Source organism: Dama dama, chromosome 1, assembly GCF_033118175.1.
Source record: "Dama dama isolate Ldn47 chromosome 1, ASM3311817v1, whole genome shotgun sequence".
In the NCBI taxonomy this organism is placed as follows: Eukaryota; Metazoa; Chordata; class Mammalia; order Artiodactyla; family Cervidae; genus Dama; species Dama dama.
In genome coordinates this window covers 32,790,263-32,814,465 of record NC_083681.1, presented here as the reverse complement: position 1 = coordinate 32,814,465, position 24,203 = coordinate 32,790,263, and the positions used below count along the sequence as shown (strand labels likewise).

The 24,203-nt window shown below is 43.4% G+C and overlaps 1 protein-coding gene across 1 annotated transcript in view; it reads right to left on the bottom strand.

The window, feature by feature from the left end:
- SORL1 (sortilin related receptor 1) overlaps window positions 1-24,203 on the bottom strand; it is a 158,052-nt gene that overhangs the window by 88,454 nt on the left and 45,395 nt on the right. Inside the window, exons 7-12 of the mRNA XM_061146202.1 lie at window positions 18,606-18,707; window positions 17,429-17,598; window positions 12,563-12,755; window positions 10,293-10,410; window positions 10,055-10,128; window positions 4,576-4,664 (exon numbers count right to left, since the gene is read on the bottom strand). Of these exons, the coding sequence (XP_061002185.1) occupies window positions 4,576-4,664; window positions 10,055-10,128; window positions 10,293-10,410; window positions 12,563-12,755; window positions 17,429-17,598; window positions 18,606-18,707 (746 nt within the window). The remainder of the gene's footprint in view (window positions 1-4,575; window positions 4,665-10,054; window positions 10,129-10,292; window positions 10,411-12,562; window positions 12,756-17,428; window positions 17,599-18,605; window positions 18,708-24,203) is intronic.

The following is a 24,203-nucleotide window of genomic DNA, read 5'->3' as shown; positions in this document are numbered from 1 at the left end:
CCTATGAGGAAAGAGGCTTTGGGGAATGTCCCCAACTACTATTATTAGTAGTTACTAATAATATCCTTCTGCTGACAGGCGAGCCACCGGGAAGAAAAAAAACTGATTGTGTCCCTCTCGGTTAGGCCGACAAGCTAGGGTTTGAGTTTGTTTTTGGTCAGAGTGTAAAAACAAAACACCCCCCTCTCTGAAGAACACTGACTCTACACAAGAAAGACCTGCAAACCCCTGAGCAGGTTCACGGTGACAGCACGCTGAATGAAGGGGTACGCGACTCCCAGAAGTTCTTATTTACTCATTTCAGACATGCAGGAGCAAAAACAAACTGTTCCTCTTCTTACTCTCAATTTCAATTAACAACAACAAAAAAAAGAGCCTCAGTGGAGAATCACAGCAGAAGCTGAAACAAGTAAGTGTAAACTCTTGGTTAGCTGTGCTAATTAGGGAGAGAAAGACATGAATAATTAAAAAAAAAGAACAACCAAAAAAAAAACCAAAAACCCCACCTAAACTTAATTCTTACATTAAGCAAGGTTCCAACCTCTGTTCCACTAAACCTCTTACTAGAGTTAGCTGTTATCCCTTACTCCCTAAGGTTGGGTAAGCTTTGGGTCAGAAAGCTTGTCCCCCAGTCTCTCCCTCCAGCTGGTTAAGAAACATCTCGGAGCCACAGTGGGGCTGGCCAGCTCCCAAAGGATGCCTCACTAACCTCTGTATCCTCTATTCCTAGAACAACAACTGGCTTCTCATGGATATTCAACAAATGTTTGTGCAACTGACCTAAAACGATGCCTAACAAATATGTTCAATTTCTGTCCAGTGTGAACCTGAACTCCTGACAGTCACATTCTCACCAGGTTGCACACATCTGGGGACCCCCTGCCACGCACATTTGTGTTCCAGGGATTGTCATTGACCACAGAACACACAGAACTGCCCCTGACCCCCAGGGGTTTGTAAGACTGCCATGCTATCCCAACCCTTCCAGTTTTATTACCCAGGAAAAAAATCAAGCAACGTTGGAACACTAAGTGTGCATGACCTATTTATCAAACAATCAAACATTTACTAAGTGCCTGCTAGCCTGCGTAGAATAGAAATCCTTGTCTACAAAGACCGTGTTAATGAGTTGAGGAATTCAGGCATATGATGAAAAGGTAACTAACAAACGGAGGCAGCATGTGATGAATGCCAAATCAACGAGACAGCTGCCGATAAATGCCATGAGACGCGAAGAAGGGAGCCAAGGCCTCGGCTGGGGACACCAGACTTAGAAGGGTCTGAAGCCCTAGACTAGCAACAAAAGTCTAGTTGAGTCAGGAGCCTCCACTCATGTGGTTTAAAGATCTGAACTAATTACAATAGGATTTTCTGCTTCTCTTCTGATGAGGCTGATAGCACACAGGTCAAAAGCAGAGCAGCAGGAGAAGCAAAGGGAAAAAAAAAAAAAAAAAACCCTGTGAGCACCACACAAATGCCAGGTGGCTGCACCACACAGGTTTTGGCCCAGCTCAGACTGATATTTGGGACACATGCACCTGTCAACAGGAGGCCTGAACATATTCTCAATTTGCAAACGCGTTATTTGAACCATACCTACAGACACCTCCAAATGAGCTGGGCAAACAAAGGAACACTAGAGTGCCCATCTCCCGCATGTCTACGACCCCAGTCATTGTTCAGAGTCGGCGGAGGGCACTGTGATCTTCTGGCAGCAGGTCTCATTTCCTGATCATGTTTTGCTGCAGCTAGCTAGCAATGACTCTGCGTTCCCTGAGCACATATGCGCCGACAGATGGTGTAAGAGGACCAGAATCATGTTAACTGCTTCAGAAAAGCTAGTTTGGAATGCAAATGTAGTCTGGAGGAGTGTTAAACAGGGAAAATCAGGAAGTGTGTCTCTGCAGTCTGACTGCCACACACAAAATGAAATGTATTCCTGGGCGGTCAAACTACCACGGAAATCCCCTACCATCCTCCTCCCAGAGTGTCCTGGATGTCACACTGTGTACTTATGTGTCTTAGCACTAGAGGATGGACTCCCTGAGAGTGGAGGAAAAGGTCCTATTTCTCTTTAGACACATGTCACCCGGCACCATCAGTGCTTGAGAACCGTGTGAGATGGGAATTAACAAATTAATGGATAAACAGGGACTTCCCTGACGGTCCAGTGGTTAAGACTCCATGCTTCCAATGCAGAAGGCATGGGTTTGATCCCTGGTCAGGGAACTAAGATCTTTTGGCATGGCCAAAAGGAAAAAAAAAAAAAAACAAGCTACAGAAAAATTAATGTATAAATAAATGATGACATGAATGTGGGAAGCAGGTGCCCTCTGACTGTCCTCCTCTTTAGAAACATCAATCTGAACATGGACACAGCATGCTGCGTACAAAGAGGGCTTCTTCTGACTCCTGGCTCTAAGGCAGCCGCTGACCAGAGCTGCATGGACCAGAGAACAGCCGGGTGAACGGCAGAATGCCAAGGACTTTGTTTCTCCCTGCTTCTTGGAGGCCAGGCTGCTCAGCACAAGTCCATCTACCCACAAGGGAAAGAAACCAGCTGTTAAGATCTCTTTTTTCAAACCACCCACCTCTCTGACTTGCTGCTGGTCCTGTTTCTAAAAGGAGTAAAGGAAAAGAAGGCTTTCTTCCTTGCATTAAATGAGATGATTATAGAAGCCCTCTCCTCCTCCTCCAGCAACCTGTCTTATGAATTCAGCCCCAAAACAAGAAGTGAGATCTAGTCTGCCCCAGCCTAATGTTGACAAAATTAACCTTTGTCACAACTTGGACAAAAGTAATGAAAGAACTGGTTCTGATAACATCAGATTCATGAAGGCAGAGGTTACTAACTCTTGACATTTTTGCTTTTCAGAGGAATGTACCGCAAAGAGTACAGAAAGTCATTTAAAGACCTGAATGCTAGTCTTGCCTGTTATGAACAAAACGGGGATCTAGAGCAAGGTACTTTACTTTCTGAGCCTCTGTTTTCTCATCTATAACATGAAGCCATTAACCCCCAATGTCCTTTGCAGGTCTATCTGTAAAAACCCCAGAACCAAAGGTTATCATAGTAAAAGTCACCTGGTTATCAAATAACATGTATTCCTGAAATTATTATTCATGTACTACTATTAATTATTATTATTACTCATTCTATGAATAACTGTGTCACACACAAAGCTAAGAAGACAAGCTGAAGAGCCTGGTGACTCAGACGGTAAAGCGTCTGCCTACAATGTGGGAGACCTGGTCCGATCCTTGGGTCAGGAAGATCCTCTGGAGAAGGCAATGGCACCCCACTCCAGTACTCTTGCCTGGGAAATCCCATGGACGGAGGAGCCTGGTGGGCTACAGTCTATGGGGTCACAAAGAGTCGGACACGACTGAGCGACTTCACTTTCTTTTCACTTTCCAGTAAATTTTTTAGTCATTATTAATTTATATTTTATAATATAGAGTTGCACTTTTTCAGATCAATAAAATTATTTCTTTTGTTCCTCTCTGAGATAGGAAGGGCAGATTTTCAGTCCCACTTTATAAACAAGAAAAGTTTACATAATTTCCTTAGTCACAAATTGTGTGCTCAATAACCTAGTGAAACAAATAATCCACTTATAATCACAGAGTTAAATTTCTGGAAGAACAGTATGATGTTAAAAAGCTTCATCAAAAAATCCAGAAATTAATCATACTAAGTGAAGTAAGCCAAAGAGAGAAAGATAAATATTGTATGATATCACTGATACCTAGAATCTAAAAAGGATACCAATGAACTTATTTACAAGACAGAAACCGACTCACAGACACAGAAAACAAATTTATAGTTCCCAAAGCAGGAGCAGGGATAAATTAGGACTTTGGGATTAAAATACACACACTACTATGCATAAAATAAGCAACAAGGACCAACGGCATAGCACAGGCAACTGTACAGTAGGTCCCCTACATACAAACCTCCAAGTTGTGAACTTTCAAAGATGTGAAAATGCACGTGGTTCCAGCAAGGAGCCAGACCCTGAGCCAGCAGCGTCAGGCATGAATGAAACTGCAGCTCGCCCTCCGTCTCCTATTGCTGACAATCCTTCAGCTCCACCTCCTCTCCCTCCTCCAGTCAGCAACTCTCCTGCCTGTTCACTCGATGCCAGCCCCTGTATGCTAGTTGTTGTGCTGTACCACTGTACTTTTCAAAGTAACTAAACTGTAAGACTTAAATATTTTCTTCATTTTTGTGTTTGCTTTTTATGTATTGTTTGTAGGAAAAGTGTTATAGACCTATTACAATACAGTGCTATACAGCCAATTGTGTTAGTTGGGTATACCAAGGCTAACTTTGCTGGACTTAGGAACAAACTGCTCTCAGAATGTGCAACTTGTTCATATGTAGGGGCCTTACTGTACTATTTTATAACAACCTATAATGGAAGAGAATATAAAAAAGAATATATATAGATTTATGTATGTGCATATATGTATAACTGACCACTCTGCCGTACACCTGAAACTAACACAACCTTGTAAGTCAATCAGCTGTATTTCAATAACATTTCTTTAAGGCTCCATGGAGACACTTACTTCAGCTCGTTGGTTTCCATGCCCTGGGCGATGGCCATGATGATGCCGCCATGGTCCCCCCATGTGTAGTAGTGAGGTCCGGGAAGCGCCTGGAGAGACAGACAGAAAGTCAGGGCTCATGCCCCTGCCAGGGAGGTGGCCAGGAAGAAGAGTGCATACCTTACACACATGCACACACGCATAGGCACAGACGCAGCAGGGATGTCACCACCTGAATACAAATGTCCATTCCCAGAGCACGTCCCAGCCATTATCTCACCTGCTCCACACAGCCCCGGGAGGAACAGAGCAAGTCCTCACATCCCAGTTTTTAATTTCATTTACATATGCCCAGCTGCACAGGGTCCCCGTTGCTGCATGTGGGCTTTCCCTAGTTGCGGTGAGCGGCGGGGTTTCTCTCTAGTTGTGGCGGGTGGGCTTCTCAATGGGGTGGCATGTGGGCTCAACAGCTGTGGTGCACAGGCTTAAGTTGCCCCAAGGCATATGGAATCTTCCCGGACCAGGGATTGAACCTGGGTCCCCTACACTGGACAGTGGATTCTTAACCAGTAGACCATCAGAGAAGTCCCCAATTTTTTTTTGCCAAGTGAAAAAAACTAGAGTTTCTATTAAAAGTGGCAGACTATAAACAGCAAAGGTAGAAATCAAACTCCAATCTCTGACCTTCACCAAGCTGTGATTAAAAATTAACCAACTAGGGACTTCTCTGGTGGTCCACTGGTTAAGGACCTGCCTTCCAATGCAGAGGACACAGGTTGGATCCCTGATCAGGGAACTAAGATCCTACACGCTAAAGGGCAACTAAGCCCATGAGCCACAACTAGTGAGCCTGCACACTCTGGAGCCTGTGAGCCTCAGTGAGACCCAGCACAGCCCCCAGAAAACAAAGAATTAACCGACTGGAATTCTGGTTCTACTGTGACAGAACAAGCCCACTACAGCCCATCTTTCCTACTAATTACAAACAAAAGCCTTTGGACAAAACAGAAAAAGACAGCTACCTGAGGATGCTGAAAAGTAAACAAAATCAGGCAGCTTGTGAAGGGGACTGAAAACCTGGAGACGCTACCCACATGACTGAGGCTTCCTGGTACACCTCTGCCCCGAGGGGATGCCCCAGCCTAGGATACCGCAGTCCCAGGCAGGTGGCTAAAGTTTTATGGAAACTTTCTGCTTAAGCAGACAGGAAAATAAGCTCCTACGGGATGGAGAGAATGTAGATGGAATCCCAGAGTGGGGAGTCTGAGGAAGTAAACCCTCTAATTCTGTGTATAGTCTCAGATTTCAGCTGGCCCCTAAGCTCTATGTGTGTGGAACAGACCCAAACCAGCACAGAAAAGACTCAGCAACCTGAACTGAGGTTTCCACAGAACGCAAGACAGAATTTACAGTCCGGATCTGAATAGGTTCATTACAGGCTAAAACAAAAATTGCCACATCCTCCAGAAGATTTCATTTTGAGTCCGAGATACAATCCAAAAATCACTCAACATACATACAGATCAGGAAATTGTCTCCAATCCTCCAGGGAAAAGACAATCAATGGGTGCCGAGCTCAAGATGATCCAAAGGTTGGAATTACCAAATGGTATAAAACAGTTATAACTGTGTTTCATAACGTAAAGGAAAACACATCTGAAATGAGCAAAAGACAAGAATTCTTCCCAGAGAAGTGGAAACTACTTTTAAAAAAAAAAAAAAAAAGGAAAGAATTCTAGAACAGGAAAATAAAATGTTTGAAATAGGAAAGACACTGATGGGCTCAATGAGAGAATAGAAATGACAAAGGAATTAGTGAATTTAAACATGAATATAGAAGAGGAAAAATGATCTATTTTAAGAGCGTACAGAATAAAAGACTTAAAAGAGAAAAGCCCCAAAGACTTGCAGGCCAAAAGGTCTAACAGGTATAATTGGAGGCCATGACGAACAGGAGAAAGGAGCCAAAGCAGAAAAAATACTTGAAAAAATAATGGCTGAAAATTCCCCAAATTTGATGAAAGAGATAAATTTATAGATTCAAGGTAACACTAAGCACGAAGAAAATTATACCTAGAAACATCATAACAAAACTGCTGAAAACCAAAGATAAGAAAACAATATCAAAGCATCTTAAGAAAGATGACATGATACATACATGAAAACGGTAACCAATGATTATAGATTTCACATCAGAAGAGAGCACATCTTCAAAGCACAGATGCACCTCACAGATACTGTAGGTTCAGTTCCAGGCCACCACAAAGACACAAACCACCATGAAGCAAATCACATAGTTTTTTGGTTTCTTAGTGCTTATTAAAGTTATGTTTGCATTAAACTACAGTCTAGTAAGTGTACAATAGCATTATGTCTAAATAAAACAATGTACATGCTTTAATTTTAAAATGTTTTATTGCTCAATGGAGTAGAACAGAAAGCCTTAAAATAGACCCACACATATATGGCCAATTGATTTTCAAACAGGCACTAAGGCAATTCAGTGGAGGAAAGAGAAGTCTTTCCATCAGGGGATACTGGACCAACTGAATGTCTACAAGGAAAAATGAGTATCAACCCTTCAGTCATACCAGATACACAAATTAACTCAAAATAGATCATAAACCTAAACCTAAAGCCTAGAACTATAAAACCTGTAAAAGAATAAATAGGGGACAATCTCTGCAACCATGGAAAGGACAAACATCTCTCAGAACAACAAAGAGTATAAAACACTGGAGAAAAGAACTGATAAATTAAGACTTCATCAAAAGTAAAACCATCGAGTCTTCAAAAGACACTGTGAAGAAAATTTTAAAAAACAAGCCACAGACTGAGAAAATATTTATAACACACATAAAAAGACTTAAATCCAGAATATATTTTTCAGAAAAACCTCTTACAGCTCAATAAGACAACCTAATTCTTTAAAATAGGTAAAATATCTGAACAGACACTTCAAAAAAGAAGATCTTTTAAATGGCCAATGAGCACATGTAAAGAAGTTCAACATCATTAGTCAGAGAAATGCCAATTAAAGCTACAATGAGATATCGCGCTTATTAAAATGCCTAAAATTTAAAATGCTGACCTTATCAAGAGTTGGCAAGCATCTGAAGCAAGCAGAACTCACACACTGCTGGTGGAAATGTGAAATGGTACATCCACTTTGGAATACAATTTGATATTTTAAAACACTTTGGTAATTCCTTTAAAAGTTAAACATATACCAATTAGATTGCCCACTCTTTTCTTTCTGCACTATCTAACCAAGAGAAATTAAATATATATGTCCACCTAAAAAACATGTAATTAAACGTTTGTAACAACTACACTGTAATCAGCAGAAACAAGAATGTCCATCAACTGACAAATGGATAAAGAAATTGTGGAATATCCCCACAACGGGATAGTAACCAACAATAAAAAAGGAAAGAATCTCTGATAAATGAAACAACATAAAGAACCTCAAAATCCTCACAGTGAGAGCTAGCAGCCAGGCCAAAAGACCGCACAGTGTGAGTCCATTTACACAGAATTCTAGAAAATGTTAATAATCTGGAGGAATGAGGGTAGAGAGAGGGATGAATCACAAAGGAGACATAACGATACTTTGGTGGGGCGATGAAGCAGTCTTAATTGTGGTGTGTTGGTGAAGAGGTAGTGAGGGTGATCAATTCTGATCAAATTATATACTTCAAATATGTGCAGTTTATTGTACCTCTAGATGCCTCAATAAAGTTGTTGTTGTTTTTTAAGGAACTCTATGAATCTGAGGCTTTGCCCACCTAATTAGTAGTATGAACAGAAGGGGAACAAGAATTCTAGTCATCAGTTTTCTAGACAGCATCTGTCAACTGCATCCCATTTCTTCTTCCCGGGCCACCATCGATCCCCTTCACACAGTCAAGACTGTCCCTCTTAAGAGAAGGCTGCCCACGGGGACTCAGATGTCCCCTCACCCAGACACTCAATCTTTTCATCCCCTCGTTAGTTCTCTGCTAGATCCAAAAACATGGTCCCTTGTGGGATGGCCACATCTTGGCAGGCAGGGAGCGTGCCAGGCGGGAGGCACTGACAGCTGCCCCCCCATCAGCCAGAGGACCCCACTTCCCTGCAGGAGGAACGAGACACCGCTTTCTCCCCAGAAGGAAATCATTTGCAGATGTTCAAATTCCAGATTACACCAACATCAGAAGGTACAAACCAACCACAAGCCTATCCGCAGAGGAAAGAACACCCAATTTCAAAAGGAATGTCCGGCTCCAGGGGAGAGGAAAACCACTGCTTAATCGCTCCCATGGGGGCGGAACGAGGATGCCCCCAAAATTCCAAACTGTTCACACGTTTTTGACTACTCTGGACTTAACAGTCTCCTTCATCCAAATACAGAATTATGTTCTCTACCATGCTATAGAGTGTATCTCTGTCTCTCTTTCTCCCTCTCTCTCTCTCTCTCTCACACACACACACACACACAAACACACACACACACACACACACATACACACACGATGTCTGGGTCCTACATCTCTCAGCTAGAGGAATGGTGAGCCCTACCCCAAATGAGATAAGGTACGTGCAGGTCTGTAAACTGCTAAGACCCAAATAAATGTTGGGTATGATTTCTGCTTCACATACGGAGTATTTCTCTATGAAAGTGCACAAGCTGCATTCCCAGGAAAGGCACCATGAGGATGGGAGCTGTCTACTGGCTCTGCTGACAACCCCTCAGCCTTCCTGAGGTCACGCCCGGCTGGCGGGAGATCTGGGGGGTTCTACCCCAGCAGCTTCCCCACAGGCACAGCAGAGCGTCGCTGACAGCAGCACCTACAGAACAAGGCCAGGTGCCTGTCTCCCTGGTGAGGGAAAAAAAATGCTTTTTTGTTTTACAAGTTTGGAAATTCTCTAATGTCCAAGGCTGAGTTAGCATTGTGGGACTAGAGTACTAGCCCTTCAGAACTGGTATAATCGATTCCTGAGAATCCAAACTTAGTCACACGAACTTAAGGCAGACACTGCGTCCCTCCACAGCACAGAATGTGCCATAGCACGCAAAGAAAAGGAAGTAACGAGGTTCCGATGTGATACCACTACATTACAATCTGCTGATGGGTGCAGCAAACCCTTACTGAGCACCCTGTGTCCACACTAGACACTGTTAGTCCCAGGGCTAAAGAAGTGACAAGACAGACAGCACTTCATCCTCATGGAACTTGTCATCTTGGAATGTTTACACAAATTCACAGGTTTTTTTTTTTTTAAGTCTGTTTTTGATTCAAAGTAACATTTTTAGCAAAATCACGAGCCCACATTATGGAGTGCGATAACAAATCAGTGCAGCTGACCCTGTGTGTGGCTCCGGGTACCTCTCTAAATTTCATAATCACACTTGGCTTTGTGGGCCCCCCACCACAGGCCATGTGTGCCCCTGACACATTAAGACACGGCCCACGTTCTCACACTAACAAGAACAGGGGTGTGGGAGGAGGGAGCTGACCTCTCGCCACCGGGCTCCAGCACTGCTGGAGATATATACGTTGGTCTTGCTTGCCAGGTTCTTCCCCACTGAACCTAAAATGCAAGAAGAGCAATTATTCCTAAGGTCAAGAATACATCAGTTTATCACCCGGCCCAACCAGAACTGCTGAGTCCTCTGTGGCGGGGGCCCCTGTGTATGCGGCTGCACGTAAGCCAGCAGCTAAACCCATCAGTGACAACAGGCAAAGTCAGCTCACCAGTGGCGATGATGAGCCCGGGCGCCGACTCCTTGGACAGGATGGGCATTCTCCGAAGCTGGAGGCTCAGCAGCTGGCTGAGTCGCTGGGCCAGGTGGAGGGAGCAGCCCTGGGAGAGCTGCAACACAAGTTCAGCTGTTGTCATCACGTGATGTGCCCCCAGTCTCCCTCTAAAGGCCAAGGCTTCCTGTGCCCACACTGCAGTTGGCACAAAGGAAGGAGACTTGGCCCAAAGGAGACCAGAGCCACAGCCAGGCTGCCCCCACCCTCACCCCAGATCGACAGGATCATCTGCACCACGTAAATGCCACTCATGGGAGAAAAGAGAAAAATACTAAGGAAAAAAAATTCCTTCTGAGATTCTCAGAGAACAGCAGTTAGAAATCAGAGCTATATATAAACAGGTAGTCTCAGTTCAGTTCAGTCGCTCAGTCGCATCCGACTCTTTGTGACCCCATGGACTGCAGCACGCCAGGCCTCCCTGTCCATCATCAACCTACAAGGAACTATTGTATAGCATGGAGAACTATACTCAGTGCCAAAAAGGGAAAAGAATCTAAAAGAGTAGACACAGGTATATATCTGTGTATGTATGCGTAACTGAATCACTTTGCTGTATGTCTGAAAGTAACACAACATTGTAAATCAACTATAATTCAATGCAAATTTTGAAAGAAAGAAGTCAATGCCAACTTAAGTAGATGTGAAAGCTATCCCTCTCTCAGTGTTACCCAGCATTTCTCTTATGTCACTCAGAGAAATGAAATGATTTCATGGTACTTATCTTCTAAGTCACTGGAGATGCATTTCAAATATGATTTAAGCAACTCAGTCAGAAGGAAAACCAAGACTCAAAAGTCAGAAAGTCTCACTGATACACTTCCAGATGTACAACATATGAGATATAAACACCACAAGATCCACATGAAATTTTTTTAAGTAGTCTGCATTTGTACAGAAAGTCTTCAGGTGTCCTCTGCAAGACTTGAAGTTATTCCACCTGGCCTCCAGGACTTACGTTCAAATTTCAATAGTTCTGCAAACAAGGTCTTTTGCTATAGGATCACATGATGCCCAACTCTCCAGCCAGAAAATGACTGTCAAATGTTACTTAGCCTCGTCTAGTATTCTAGATAGGGTATCTCTATTTGTGCTTATTTTACAGGTCAAAACTGACATGATTTGCTAAATATACTTACTTTTATAACAAAAGGATTTCTCTAACGAATATCTGTCTTAAAACAAGGAGGGGGGCCCTTCCCGGTGGTCCGGTGTTTAACACTCTGCACTTCCAATGCAGGGGCATGCATTTGATTCCTGGTCAGGGAACTAGATCCCACATGTCACAACTGAGACTTAGCACAGACAAAAAAATAAATTTTTCTAAAAGAAAAAGAAAATGGAAGTGTAGAGCATCATATAAAGCCAGGGATCACAGTCATTGACTTCTTTCCAGGAAAAAGGTAGGGGCTGCCTGGGTGAATGGGAACCCTGAATGAGGCCAAATAACACATTTGAGGATCGTGAGCTTTTTAGATGAAGACACACGTAAGGAAAACGGTAGAATCCTAAGTTATATTCAGGAAAGAATTTTATAAGACATTCCTCAGAAATAATAACTTATGGCACAGATTCCCAAACTTTCTAGGTTCCCAACACAACCAGTGTCTCAGTAAATTATTTTTATAACACCCTCAGATCAGAAGAAATACTAATATTTGTTTTTTACCACAGTTAAGTCCAAACAACCTAATAAGTACATGTCCTAATAATTTAGCAGCAGCAGTTTGAAATAATACTGTATGTGTCTATATCTAAGTTGGAAAAAAAAACATAAAACTTTTATCTCATCCTTAAATAACCACAATTACTTAATAATAGGATGTAGAAACCTGTTAGGCACTGCACAGCTTCTCAAACTTCAGAATCTAAGCAGATACCACTACTACCATTTCCTAAACCAGACCGATTTTCTTACTTGCTTTTGATCATGTAAACTGCCAAGCAGGAGTCCAGCTTCACAAAGATATGTCATCCAAAGACATATAGCATGAGCTAATGTTGAAACTATGAACTAACCCAAGAGAGTAAACTCACATGGTGACCAACAGACGTCAAGCACCTTTCAAAAACTTAAAATACCCCACGGTGCCCCTGCGAGTTCATTACAGCACCCCAAGATAACTCGGTGCAGAGTTTCAGAACAGTAAGAGTAGAACTACAGTTATAAGTGTTTTTAAACAATCCAAACAAGAGCGTAGCATCTATACCTCACAATTGATTTTCTCTCCATATTCAGTGAAGGCTGGGGCCTGAAGGAATTCCCAGGTCCCGCCTTTGTCAAAGGTGATAACGGATCTCATGTTCTCCTCATTCATGGAGCCACTGATGAGCGTGGCGATGTAGACCCCCTGTAAGCCCTCCACTCGATGGAAGTCAGCAAATGGTTCACTGGCAAAATACCTACAGTAAGAGAAAATAAACAGTGTGATTTGCTAGGGATATTTTTATTTTAAATAACAAAATTTAACCATTTTTTAAGATTTTTTTTTATGTGGACAATTTTTAAAGTCTTGATTGACTCTTACAATATTACTTCTGTTTTACATTTTGGCTTTTTAAAGGTCGCAAGCCATGTGGGATCTCAGCTCCCTGACCAGGGACTGAAACTGCACATTCCCTGCACTAGAAGGCGAAGTCTCAAGCCCTAGACCACCAAGGAAGTCCCCACAAAATTTAACCATTTTAAAGAAGATTCACTGGCATTAGTATCTTCCTAATGTTACGCAACCATCATCACAATGTAGTCCCAGACACTTCTATCATCCCAAAGGGAAACCCTGTACCCCCTGGTAGTCACACCCCACTTTCCCTTTCCATTCCAGATGCTGGCAACCACTAATCAGTTTTCTGTCTCTATTTGTTGTTGCTATTCAGTCGCTAAGTCTAGTCCAACTCTTTGTGACCCCATGGACTGCAGCATGCCAGGCTTCCCTGTCCTTCACTATCTCCCGAGTTTGCTCAGACTCATGTCCAAATTGAGTCAGTGATGCTATCCAGACATCTCATCCTCTGTTGCCCGCTTCTCTGCCTGCCCTCAATCTTTCCCAGCATCAGGGTCTTTTCCAATGAGTCAGATCTTTGCATCAGGTGGCCAAAGTATTGAAGCTTCAGCATCAGTCCTTCCAATCAATATTAAGGACTGATTTCCTTTAGGATAGACTGTTTTGATCTCCCTGCAGTCCAAGGGACTCTCAAGAGTTTTCTCCAGTACCACAGCTCGAAAGCATCTTCACCACTCAGCCTTCTTTATGGTCCAACTCTCACATCCGTACACAACTACTGGAAAAACCATATCTTGGACTTGCCTATTCTGTATATTTCATATAAATGTAATTATATATATAATTATACCTTTTGTATCTGGTTACTTTCCCTTACTATAATATTTTCAAGGTTCATCCATATTGTATCAGTAGTGTATTCCTTCCCATGGCTGAATAAATTGCCTTTTTTTTTTTTTTTTAAAGTGATTTTTTTTTTTAACTTTGAAGGCCAAAAAGTGCTCATCTGACCAATTAGTCCTCATATGGGGTCCAGAATGATGAATATAACACAGAAAAGTTGATGTGAGAGTTACATTTATTTCTCCACTAACGATATTAACTCCAAATCCTCCAGTGTGCCCAGATAAACAGGAAACAATAAACCAAACTCACCAGATACTAATTATAGTACTGGCCTGCTCACAATAACCAAGACATGGAAACAACCTAAATGTCCATCAAAAGAGGAATGGATAGGGAAGATGTGGTACATATATACAATGGAATACTACTTGGCCATAAAAAAGGAATGAAATAATGTCATCTGCAGCAACATGGATGGACCCAGAGATGATGATAAGCGAAGTAAGTTAGAAAGAGAATGACAAATAGCACTTGCATGTGGAATCTAAAATATGACACAAACAAACCTATCTATGACATAAAGACAGACTCACAGACATGGAAGACAGACCTGTGGCTGCTGACAGTGATAGGATAGAAAAGGATTGAGAGTTCGGGGTTAGCAGATGCAAACTATTTTATATATAGGCTGGATAAACAACAAAGGTCTAACTGTATAGCACAGAGAACTATATTCAATATACTGTGAGAAACTATAATGGAAAAGAATATGTGTGTGTGTTTGTGTGTGTGTGTGTATAAATGAATCACTCTGTCATACAACAGAAATTAAGAACACACTGTAAATCAACTAGACTTCAATTTAAAAAAAAATTATAATGTAGGGTGGGGCTTACAATTTAACCCAGTCTACAGAAATATAGCTAAGGGGTTACACTGTCCAGAAACTTACAAGTAATTAGCCAACACCCTGATCAAACAGAAGCCCATAGGATTTGTCAGGGAACAGAGCAGAAGCCTTCCCAAAGACACAGTACATGCAACAAGGATGGCTCTGGAAACCTTGAGGTTATGCTTATTAACAGGGAAACAGAGACAAAGACCTCCCTGGCCTTAACTGCTATGCCCAGATCCTGCAACTTCCCTGAGCAGTAGTTTTGCACCAACATGGTACATGTTCTAAGGACAGATCCCCAAGAAAGAGTAGCCACAGTTCACACGTGGCTTTTAAAACTGAAAGCACGTCCTTTACTTGGAGAGTTCTGAGCCACCGGGCTTTGTTAATAAAAACAAAACAAAACACACAGAACTGCACTTTCCTGTTATCTGTCACATAAATCGGAAGCAGGAAGACTGTTTCTCCGGTTCAGACAGAAAGATGCACACACAAGTGGCAGGGCCACCCCGCCGGAGAGACAGAGCAGGTCCTCCAGAAGTCACCGGTGCTGAGACCAAATGTTCTGACACTGGTTTCCTTAGTTCCGGTTTACTTGGTTTTCGGTTGCTTCCGTAGGAATCGGCCCAGGTCTGTTACCCACCTTGCCCTCTATTCACACGACTCTCCTGCTTGTGATCCTACTATTATGAGGGTCACCACCGGCTTCTTCCAATTTATCTGGGAGGTCTGAGTTTCTCTCGTCTCGAGGAGCCCTCACTAGAGTGAGTAGCCGTTCCCTCCTCCAGGGGATCTTTCCGACCCAGGGATTGAACCCACGGCTCCTGCATTACAGGTGGGTCTTTTACCGTCTGAGCCATCAGGAAGCCTCTGACCATTTCCATCATCTCCATTGCTACTGCTCTAGGTCCAGCCAACCTCAACCTCCAGTGGCCCAGATTTCAGGAGTGATCTCACAGCTGGACCCTGCAGTTTGCAAGTCTGCTAATTTCCACACAGCATCTAGCATGGCTTCTTTAAAAGATAAGTCACATGATTATCCACTGAAAATAATCTACAGCACTGTCCATTTATGTTTTAAGCACTTTTCTTTACATAATGCGATTCACATTTTTAAAATGGTGTCCAAAAAATGTAACAGGCTAAATCAAATGATGTCCACTTTCTGGTCAAAACCCTCCATCATGCTTAGGAGAAAAAAAAAGAGAGAGATCTTGCTATGCTCTTGAGGGCCCTGTGCAATCTAAACCCTTCTTTCTTGGTTCCTATGTCTTAGGGATGCTCTCTCCAGTCCATCAACTGGTTGATCCACTCTGGCCTCCACACTGCTCTTAAACCACTCAAGTCCCACCCCAGAGCCCCTGTGCCTTCTGTTCATCGACCTGCAAGGCTCCTCCCCAGGTGATGTGCCCAGCTCCCTCTCCTGTGTAATTCAGGCACCTGCTCGAACATCCTCCTCCTAGAACAGCCTTCCATGACAGGCTCATAAAAAGCAATGCCCTTGTAACCCTCTGTCCTCTTTCTCACTTTATTTTTCTTCTCAGCACTCAGCATTATCGGCAGAGCATGTATTTGTTTCTATTTTGTCTTCCCACAATTAGAACAAAAGCGCCACAGATCAGGGAGCTTGTTCCAAGTTCTCCTTGCTGGATACACAATACTGCATGGCTGTACATGCAAAGCCTCCAGGCACTGAATGGCAGCATCCTTGCTGAATGAACTGGCAACCTGCAGAGGGACAGTGGGCAGCAAGGACATGCCCTCTGACCTGAGGTTCATGGCGCTGGAGCCAGCCCTCACTGCAGACCAGCCAGTTCTGCCAGCTAGCTCTTCCCAAGAGCAAAGGGCAGCCTTAATCACAGTGAGACACACACAAGAATGGTCTGTCACAGACAAAGGAGAGGCAATGACCTCGCGCCACTGATGGGCCACAGAGCCACCCAGGCAGCACGGCATCCACCCCTGCACAGTCCTGGCCTCCTCCATGGTCCCGAGAACACTGTTACAGCAGGCCCACTCCAGGCACGGGACGTACTGATAAAGGACCTTTCCACAGATACCACAGAACAATACCTTGCAATTACGGGAGCGGGAGCAAAAGAATAATGATGTTAATTAACCAGAGTCACGTGGAGGAAGGGCCTTGTAGACATACATGCCAACTGGCCCAGAGGTGGTGGTGACGTTTTGCCAGTGCTCTTTCCCACTGGGTCTGAGACCACAAAACCAAGTAACTGAATGAAGGAACCCCAAAGGAGTGGCTGACACAGTGGCAGTGATTCTAAGGGTCACCCAGCGCAGCGGGGCTCAACCTCTGCACCGCATAAACATGTGGGGACTTCCCTGGTGGTCCAGTGGTTAAGAATCCTCCTGCCAATGCAGGGGACAAGGGTTCGATCCCTGGTCTGGGAGGATCCCACATGCCTCGGGGCAATTAAGCCTGTGCGCCACAACTACTAAGCGTGTGCTCTAGAGCCGGTGCTCCGAAACAAAAGAAAGCCACCGCAATGAGAAGTCCATGCACTGCAACTAGAGAGGTGCCCCCACTCTCCGCAACTGGAGAAAGCCCAGCAGCAGCAACGAAGACCCAGTGCAGACAAAGATGAATTAGTTAAAGTTGTTTCAAAAATTAAAAAAGAAGATCCTCAAGTGCCTGTCACACCTCAAACCAGATAAAAAACGTAATGTCTGGGAAGGTGAACCAGTAATCACTGGGGCTTTTGAAACCACCCCCGGGGAGCCCAAATGTTCAGCAGATGTTGAAAACCACCCGACGAGAGGTCGTGCTGGGTAAGAAAGCAGGCAGCAGCCCCGCCTACTGGGCTCCTTACCTCACCAAGGTGTCACTGCCTGCCCCCGCTGGGCTGTAATAGAGCACGTTTTCCAAGGACAGTGAGAACTTCAGCCCGTCTGCCTCTGAGATATACAGGTTGGTGCGGTTGTTACTGTGACTTACACACACGAACACCTGGTCCTCGGAGGCGTCCGCGATGTAATATTCCTTTAGCATCAAAAAATCAGAAAGACACAAGTCAAAACAAACACATACGCCCTATGGAAGGTCCCTATGCACATGCAAGCAAGGGCTTCCTAGTGTCCCAGTGAGGAGGGCAGTCTTGGAGCCCACGAGAGCCTCCCCGTCTTGGGAAAGAAGCTTGGCTGCCTCTCTTTAGAGACCCTGAGGCTGTCCTGTGGCTGGAGCAGACTCCTTATCGGCAGATGGGGCACAAAATAAGAATGGGCCTTGAACTTCAAAAACGACCTAGAAATCACTTTTACGTAATGATGTCTCCCTATCGTTACTACAAAGCATAATGCAAATTAATGTGCATTTCCTTCCCTCTCATTTCCTCTAAGATGACTACAGCAAGGCAGGACCCAGAGAAGGCGAGGAACTGACAAACATGTTCTCCATCACATACTCCTCTGAGCTACTAATCTTCCATCGCACCAGGCCCTGGCATCAAGGCCTTCAAATGCCACCTCCTCCCCATGGTCACTTCTCTGATGACCCAGCTCTCACTGACCTTGCCTATGGTTCTCTACGTCCTGACTCACGCTCCACAGTCAAGCCTTTGACTGTACATGGTTTCTTCCTCTGCTCTGTTCTTGAACTCTCCAACCCATCTGTTTCTAAAAGGGTGAGACTCCAATCCTGTCCCCTTATGGAACCTCGCCATCTGTGAGCAACACAGCAGGTACTTAATGAATAACTGCTGCTGTCCCTACCCTCCCACTCCTTCAGCACGGGCACACTGAGCCCATTGACTCGCTCCAAACCTCTCTGCCAATCCTTCTCCACTTCAAGCAAATTAAGGCTCCCATTCAGCTCCACTTCAAAAAGTGAAGAGGGAAAAAACAGACCAAGATGCCCAAAGCATAGAGACTAATCTAGAAAGTGACTCCAGGGAGCCTCCATCAAATATCCTCCCCCCATCACCCTCCCCCTGACCTCTGCCTGAGGACAACAGCACTCCTCCCCACCCCCCCACCGCGGCCCCCACTCACATTAATAGGATGTCTTGTGACAAACTGGGCTGCTCGCATGGGCTTCCGGCCAAAGGAGACCCAGAGCTGGACAGAGGATGGTTGTGGACTGCCGAAGAGATGCTGCCAAGGAAGAGGAGGAGAAAAATATCAACTGTACCATATGATAATCATTCAGAACAAGTGTAAAAGGATGCAGAAAAGTCAGATCCCTCTCATTCTACTAAAAACACTAAATAGTGTGACCACAAATGCACATTTTGCAACGTTTGCCGTCAGTGAGCAGCTTGGGCTGTACCACTATCTCCTAGATATCTGGTCTGCAGTAGATGTAGACACTCCAAGCACTACATCAAGAGAAAGGACGAAGTGTGAAGGGAGAACTTGAGCTTGGGGAGGGGGCAGGGGCTGCCAAAGCTTAAGCGGAGTGCGAAAGGGAGAGGGGCTGTGTGATGAGGCTGGAGAGACAAGCTGGATGGAACTTACCCCCAAACCACCAGAGGGTGAGGTCCGCCACACACCTGATATGCATACAAAACATCCTCTTCCCCTTTCTACTATTTCTAGATCACAAGGATCCCCGAGTCACAGGGCTTTAATTTTTACCAAGAGTTGAGGGAATTGTCACTGATTCTGTTTTTCAGTCTTTTAATCCTTCTCATTGATTAGGGTCTTTTGCTACAATATGTTTTCTCTGGTAGAGACAGAGTACTCCATGGGATGCTGACCATGCATGTGATGCTGGTGACACTGTTTCAGGGATATTAATCACAGCTGGGAGCTTGCTCATGTGTGTAAAAGCACTAGATTCAGAGTTAGCTCTCAATCTCTCTAGGTTCCAATTTCTGTGTGTTTAGTCGCTCAGTCGTGTCGCTTTGCGACCCCATGGACTGCAGCTCACCAGGCTCCGCTGTCCATGGGGATTCTCTAGGCAAGAAAACTGGAGTGGGTTTCCATTCCCTGCTCCAGGGAATCTTCCCAACCCAGGGATCAAACCCAGGTCCCCCAGATTGCAGGCAGATTTTTTACCATCTGAGCCACTAGGGAAGCCTAGGTTCCAATGTATCCCTCTATAAATTGAGAAGTTGATTTGAATGAGGACTTGGGGTATGGGTTTAAATGATCTAGGAACCCCATAAATATATATGCAAATTTTCTGTGTGGATGCACTCACTCACTTTGCTAGGGAGGATATATACATTTTAGAAGTTTCTCAAAAGGGCCAGTGATCCAAAAAAGAGTAAGAAACACTGCAAAGGCTCTATGTGTCTCCTTCCAGTTCTACAAGCCTGTGACCGGGAACTGGAGGCCAGTACTGCATGCCTAGGAGAACAGACAGGGAGGCCCAACCTCGTGCGGACATGACCTCATGGACATGACTACCATCCTACTTGAACGTTGGGATCCCCAGCCAGAAACACAGAGTTTGGCTTCACTTATCCTCGACTATGTTGCTACTGTTTATTACAGATTTTTAACTCCTACAGAGTATAGAAGATTTCAAGTTTTCTTTTTTTTTTTGATGTCACGTTTTCTTGACTGTATTATGACAACTGCTAAATACTCCATGCTCAAGTATGTCTAACAAATTCTGTGAAGAGCAAGCTGATGAACGTGGAGTTGTTTTCTATTCACCTGAGCAGCTAAATGTACACACACACACACATTTTTCCCAAGCCACCACTTAACACTGGTTAAAAGTAGTTTGTTTTCAAGAAGCCAGGCAGAGAAGTACAGAAGACTGCCTTCCCAAAATGGCACCCTGAAAATTACATAATAGCCTGTCCTCAGTAGGGGGCTATAGAAATGATGAATTGATTAAACACACACACACACAAACACAAAATGTATCACCCGAGGGACAGAGTTCCCAAAATTGCTATGTATAACTTCCAAAAGCCCTCCTTAAGTCAATAAAGTTTTATAGCTATGTATCAAGGTCAGATGATTTAAGCCACCCTATATAAATCCCTATGAATGTATATATAATTACACAGATACCAGTGAAACATTTTTTCATGCTTTATGTTTTTTCACCACTTCCTACTGCAGTTATACCTGAGAAAGGAGCCATTTCTCTCAGTGACACTCAAGCCCACTGTTAGCTTTTGTTTGTTTGCTTCCTGGGTTTGTTTTGATCGGCTGTGCCACACAGCATGCAGGATCTTGTCCCCCAACCAGGGATCAAACGCATGGCCCCTGTGTTGGGAGCACAGAGTCTTAACCACCAGACCAACAGGGAAGTCCAAGTCCATCACCAGTTAAATGTTCTTAAAGGTGATTGCTGGGAGACGTGAGAATGGATAGCAAGATATAAATGCAAGAGTACTAAGGTCATGAAAAACCTCTAAATACATTCATCCCACTTTATTCTGGGAGAAGTATTCCTAAGTCTGGATAGTTAGGTTCACTTCTAAAGCATTCGTAGACAAGTTAGTGTAATATTTTACCACCACCAAGAAAAGTATTAACAATAAAACTATGACACATTATTAACGGCAAGATGCATTTCTTAATAAACCGTTGGTGATGCTGGATTTCTCGTCATCGTTATTATAGAAGTAAAATACTGTATGCTCATGAAAAATCCAACAGTACAGACAGCTATAAGGTAAAATGCAGATCTGTTTCTTCTCTTAGTGCCCACTGGTAACTGGCTCTGGGCCATTCCTTCAGAGACGCCCTGTGCCATCACCTATGAGTGTATTTACACAGTGACAGACATTCTACCACTTACCACAACATCCATCAGCCCCTTCCTCCTTAGCAAACCCTGACAACCACCCAAATAAAAGCCTAAGGCTCTCTTTCTTTTGGACAACTCTGTGTGGTCATGTTACTGAGGACCAGTCAATGAGGCATGAACAGACTCTTGTGCTGGATTCCAAGGAAAGCTGTTGAAAGGGACTGAATCAGCTGGGAGGAGTCCTATTTTGGCCTTTCTATCTGTCCTCATTCTCCTGACTCCAACAGACTCGAAGCCTAGTGTAAGTGTCAGGGACCATGAGGCAGAGTGTGGAAATTATTCCTTTGGATGGTCAAAGAGCAAGATAGAGGCTTGGGGACTTCCCCAGTGGTCCAGTGGTTAGGCCTCTACTCTTCCAATGCAGGGGGCACAAGGTCAATTCCTGGTCAGGGAAGTGCCATGTGGGCAGCCAAAAAATTAAGAAAAAGAGGCCAGGAACACCAGGGCACCAACATGCCAGCCCTAGCTTCAGGCTGCACTAAAGAGAGAAAAATAAACCTCCATCTTGGCGAAGTCACTTTTATTTCTAGTCTGTTAAGAGTAGCCAAATACATCGCCAAATTGATACATGCAAATTTCTTTTTCACAGACAACTGGATCATGACAGAAATATGGCTGTGAAACTCATGAGAGAAATGGTATTATGTAACACTTTTTTCATTAACAGAGTATCTTACTGTTTTACAATTTAACTTTTTCCATCAGCAGTGTATCTTAGACATCTTTGATTTAACAGCTATTAATGGCCATTTAGGTTATTTTCAGAAGCACTCTTCAATGAACGTACTTGTATGAATTACCTTTTTCACAGCTACAGGAGAAAATCTGTAAGATGCATTATTAGAATTCCTAGGTCAAATTTTCCATTTTGACAGACAGCATAAATGTCCTTCCTGAAAGGCTATTCCAGTTAATACATCTACCAGCACACATACTTTCACCAACAACTAGGAATTATTTAAATGTTTTAATTTACAGTAATATTATAGGGCCTCTGAATTCATAGGAAGATATTTTTCATTTGGTGTTTTCATTTCTGAAAAGTAAAAAACAAATATAAGAATCTGAATAATCTGAATTTCAGAGTCTGAGTTTACATTTATGCTTGAAATTAAGTCAATAGCCAAAAAAAAAAAAAAAAAGGCAGGAGAAGAGCAGAAGGGAACTAAATATGATATATTCTTGCCAAATGAAGGCCAAAAGATGTCACAGTGATCTATTCAACTGAAAGTTTCAGATAAAATTGGTGGGAGAAATGAGGGACCCAAGGCATGTGGCAGACAAAGACATGGGTTCAGAAGCACCTGGGCTGTAACATAGGCTGCCACTTTCTCTTCAAAGCAGTGACAAAGTTTCAGCAAAATATCATTCACCTTCATGTTATCTATACCTAATAATTAATAGATAAAATGATATATCTGAGATTTAGTTTAAAATAGTCCAAGAAAAAATAAGTAGTGAATAGACAGTTGAAAAGAGATTAGCAAACGTACATAGTCTTGAGACTGAATAAAGGCACAAGGGGAGGTCATATCAGCACACACAAAAAAATTTTTTTTTGTAGATGTGGAAATAATAAAAAGTTTGCAGAGTTAATATTAACTGAAAGCACTTCTGGAATGGCAGAGGAAAGAACTCTAAAAATCCACTCATCCATGCAAATAAGAGCATTGACAAAAATTCTCAAAATCAACTTTTTCAGAATCCTGAAAATTAAATAAAAGCTTGCAAAAATTCAAGGAGCATTTATTCAAGGCAATGACTGAAGCTCAGCAAGAACAGTGAACTTGGTGATGTTTCAACTTGTTCTGATCCCAACCCTTCTTTCTCTAGCTGACGTACTAGTAGCGTGGGAAACCCACAGCGTCACAGCCACAATTGCTATGAAAACCAGCAGCCCAGGAGAGGACAGAACGGGTTTGGAGCTCCCCAAATGCCCCACAGCCAGAGACTGTCAGATTTTATCTGCCTGGTGACTCGCTTGAGAGTTGCATTCTCGGGCTGTCTCCTCAAATAACCTGACTCAGCCCTCTCTACACACAGACCTACAGCCTCGGCATTGACGGGGAACACGACAAGTGGTGAGTGTTTCAACACCACATCTGCCAGAGAAACATTAGCACCTGGAGCTCACAAAAGGTGAACTAAAAAAGCATAAAAGGAAAAATGGGAGAAGATGTCCATAAGAGGCCTTGATAAGCTCTGAAACATTCCAAGGAATTTACAAGGTCACACGCATGAAGGGCTGTGTTCTGCTCAGGAAAGAATGGAATTCTTAATAACCTTGAGTCTCCACACAAACAAGAAGTGAAGACTAAGGCAGAGCTGGAGAAGGCGCAGAAGGCATGCCCCCAACACTCAAAGGCCCTCAGGAAAGGCCGACGGACAACTGGCTGAAAGCACTTTAGGAAATCACTGATCACCAGCTGACCACTAGTGGTCACTAGCCACACCCAATGAAGGATGCAAACTTTACAAAATTAATGCAGGAAACTCACAACACAAAACCCAAACAAGGCAACAATAATACTAAGAAAAGGTAACAATAATACTAAGAAAAGGCAACAATAATACTGAGAAAAGGCAACAACAAAAAGCCCTGGGAAGGACTTACCCTGATATGAAGAGTTGCCACAGTATATCACTTAAAATATCTGGTTTTCCACCAAAAAATGAAAAGCAAACACACACAACAGTCAATACAACCTGTTCTTGAGGAAGGCCAGATGCTGGACCTAAAATCTAAATCCTCTATCCTAAACACAGTCAAAGAACTAAAGGAAATAACATATCAAGAATTTAAAAGGGGGACTTCCCTCGTGGTCCAGTGGTTAAGACCCAACACTTCCAATGCAGGGAACTAAGATTCCACA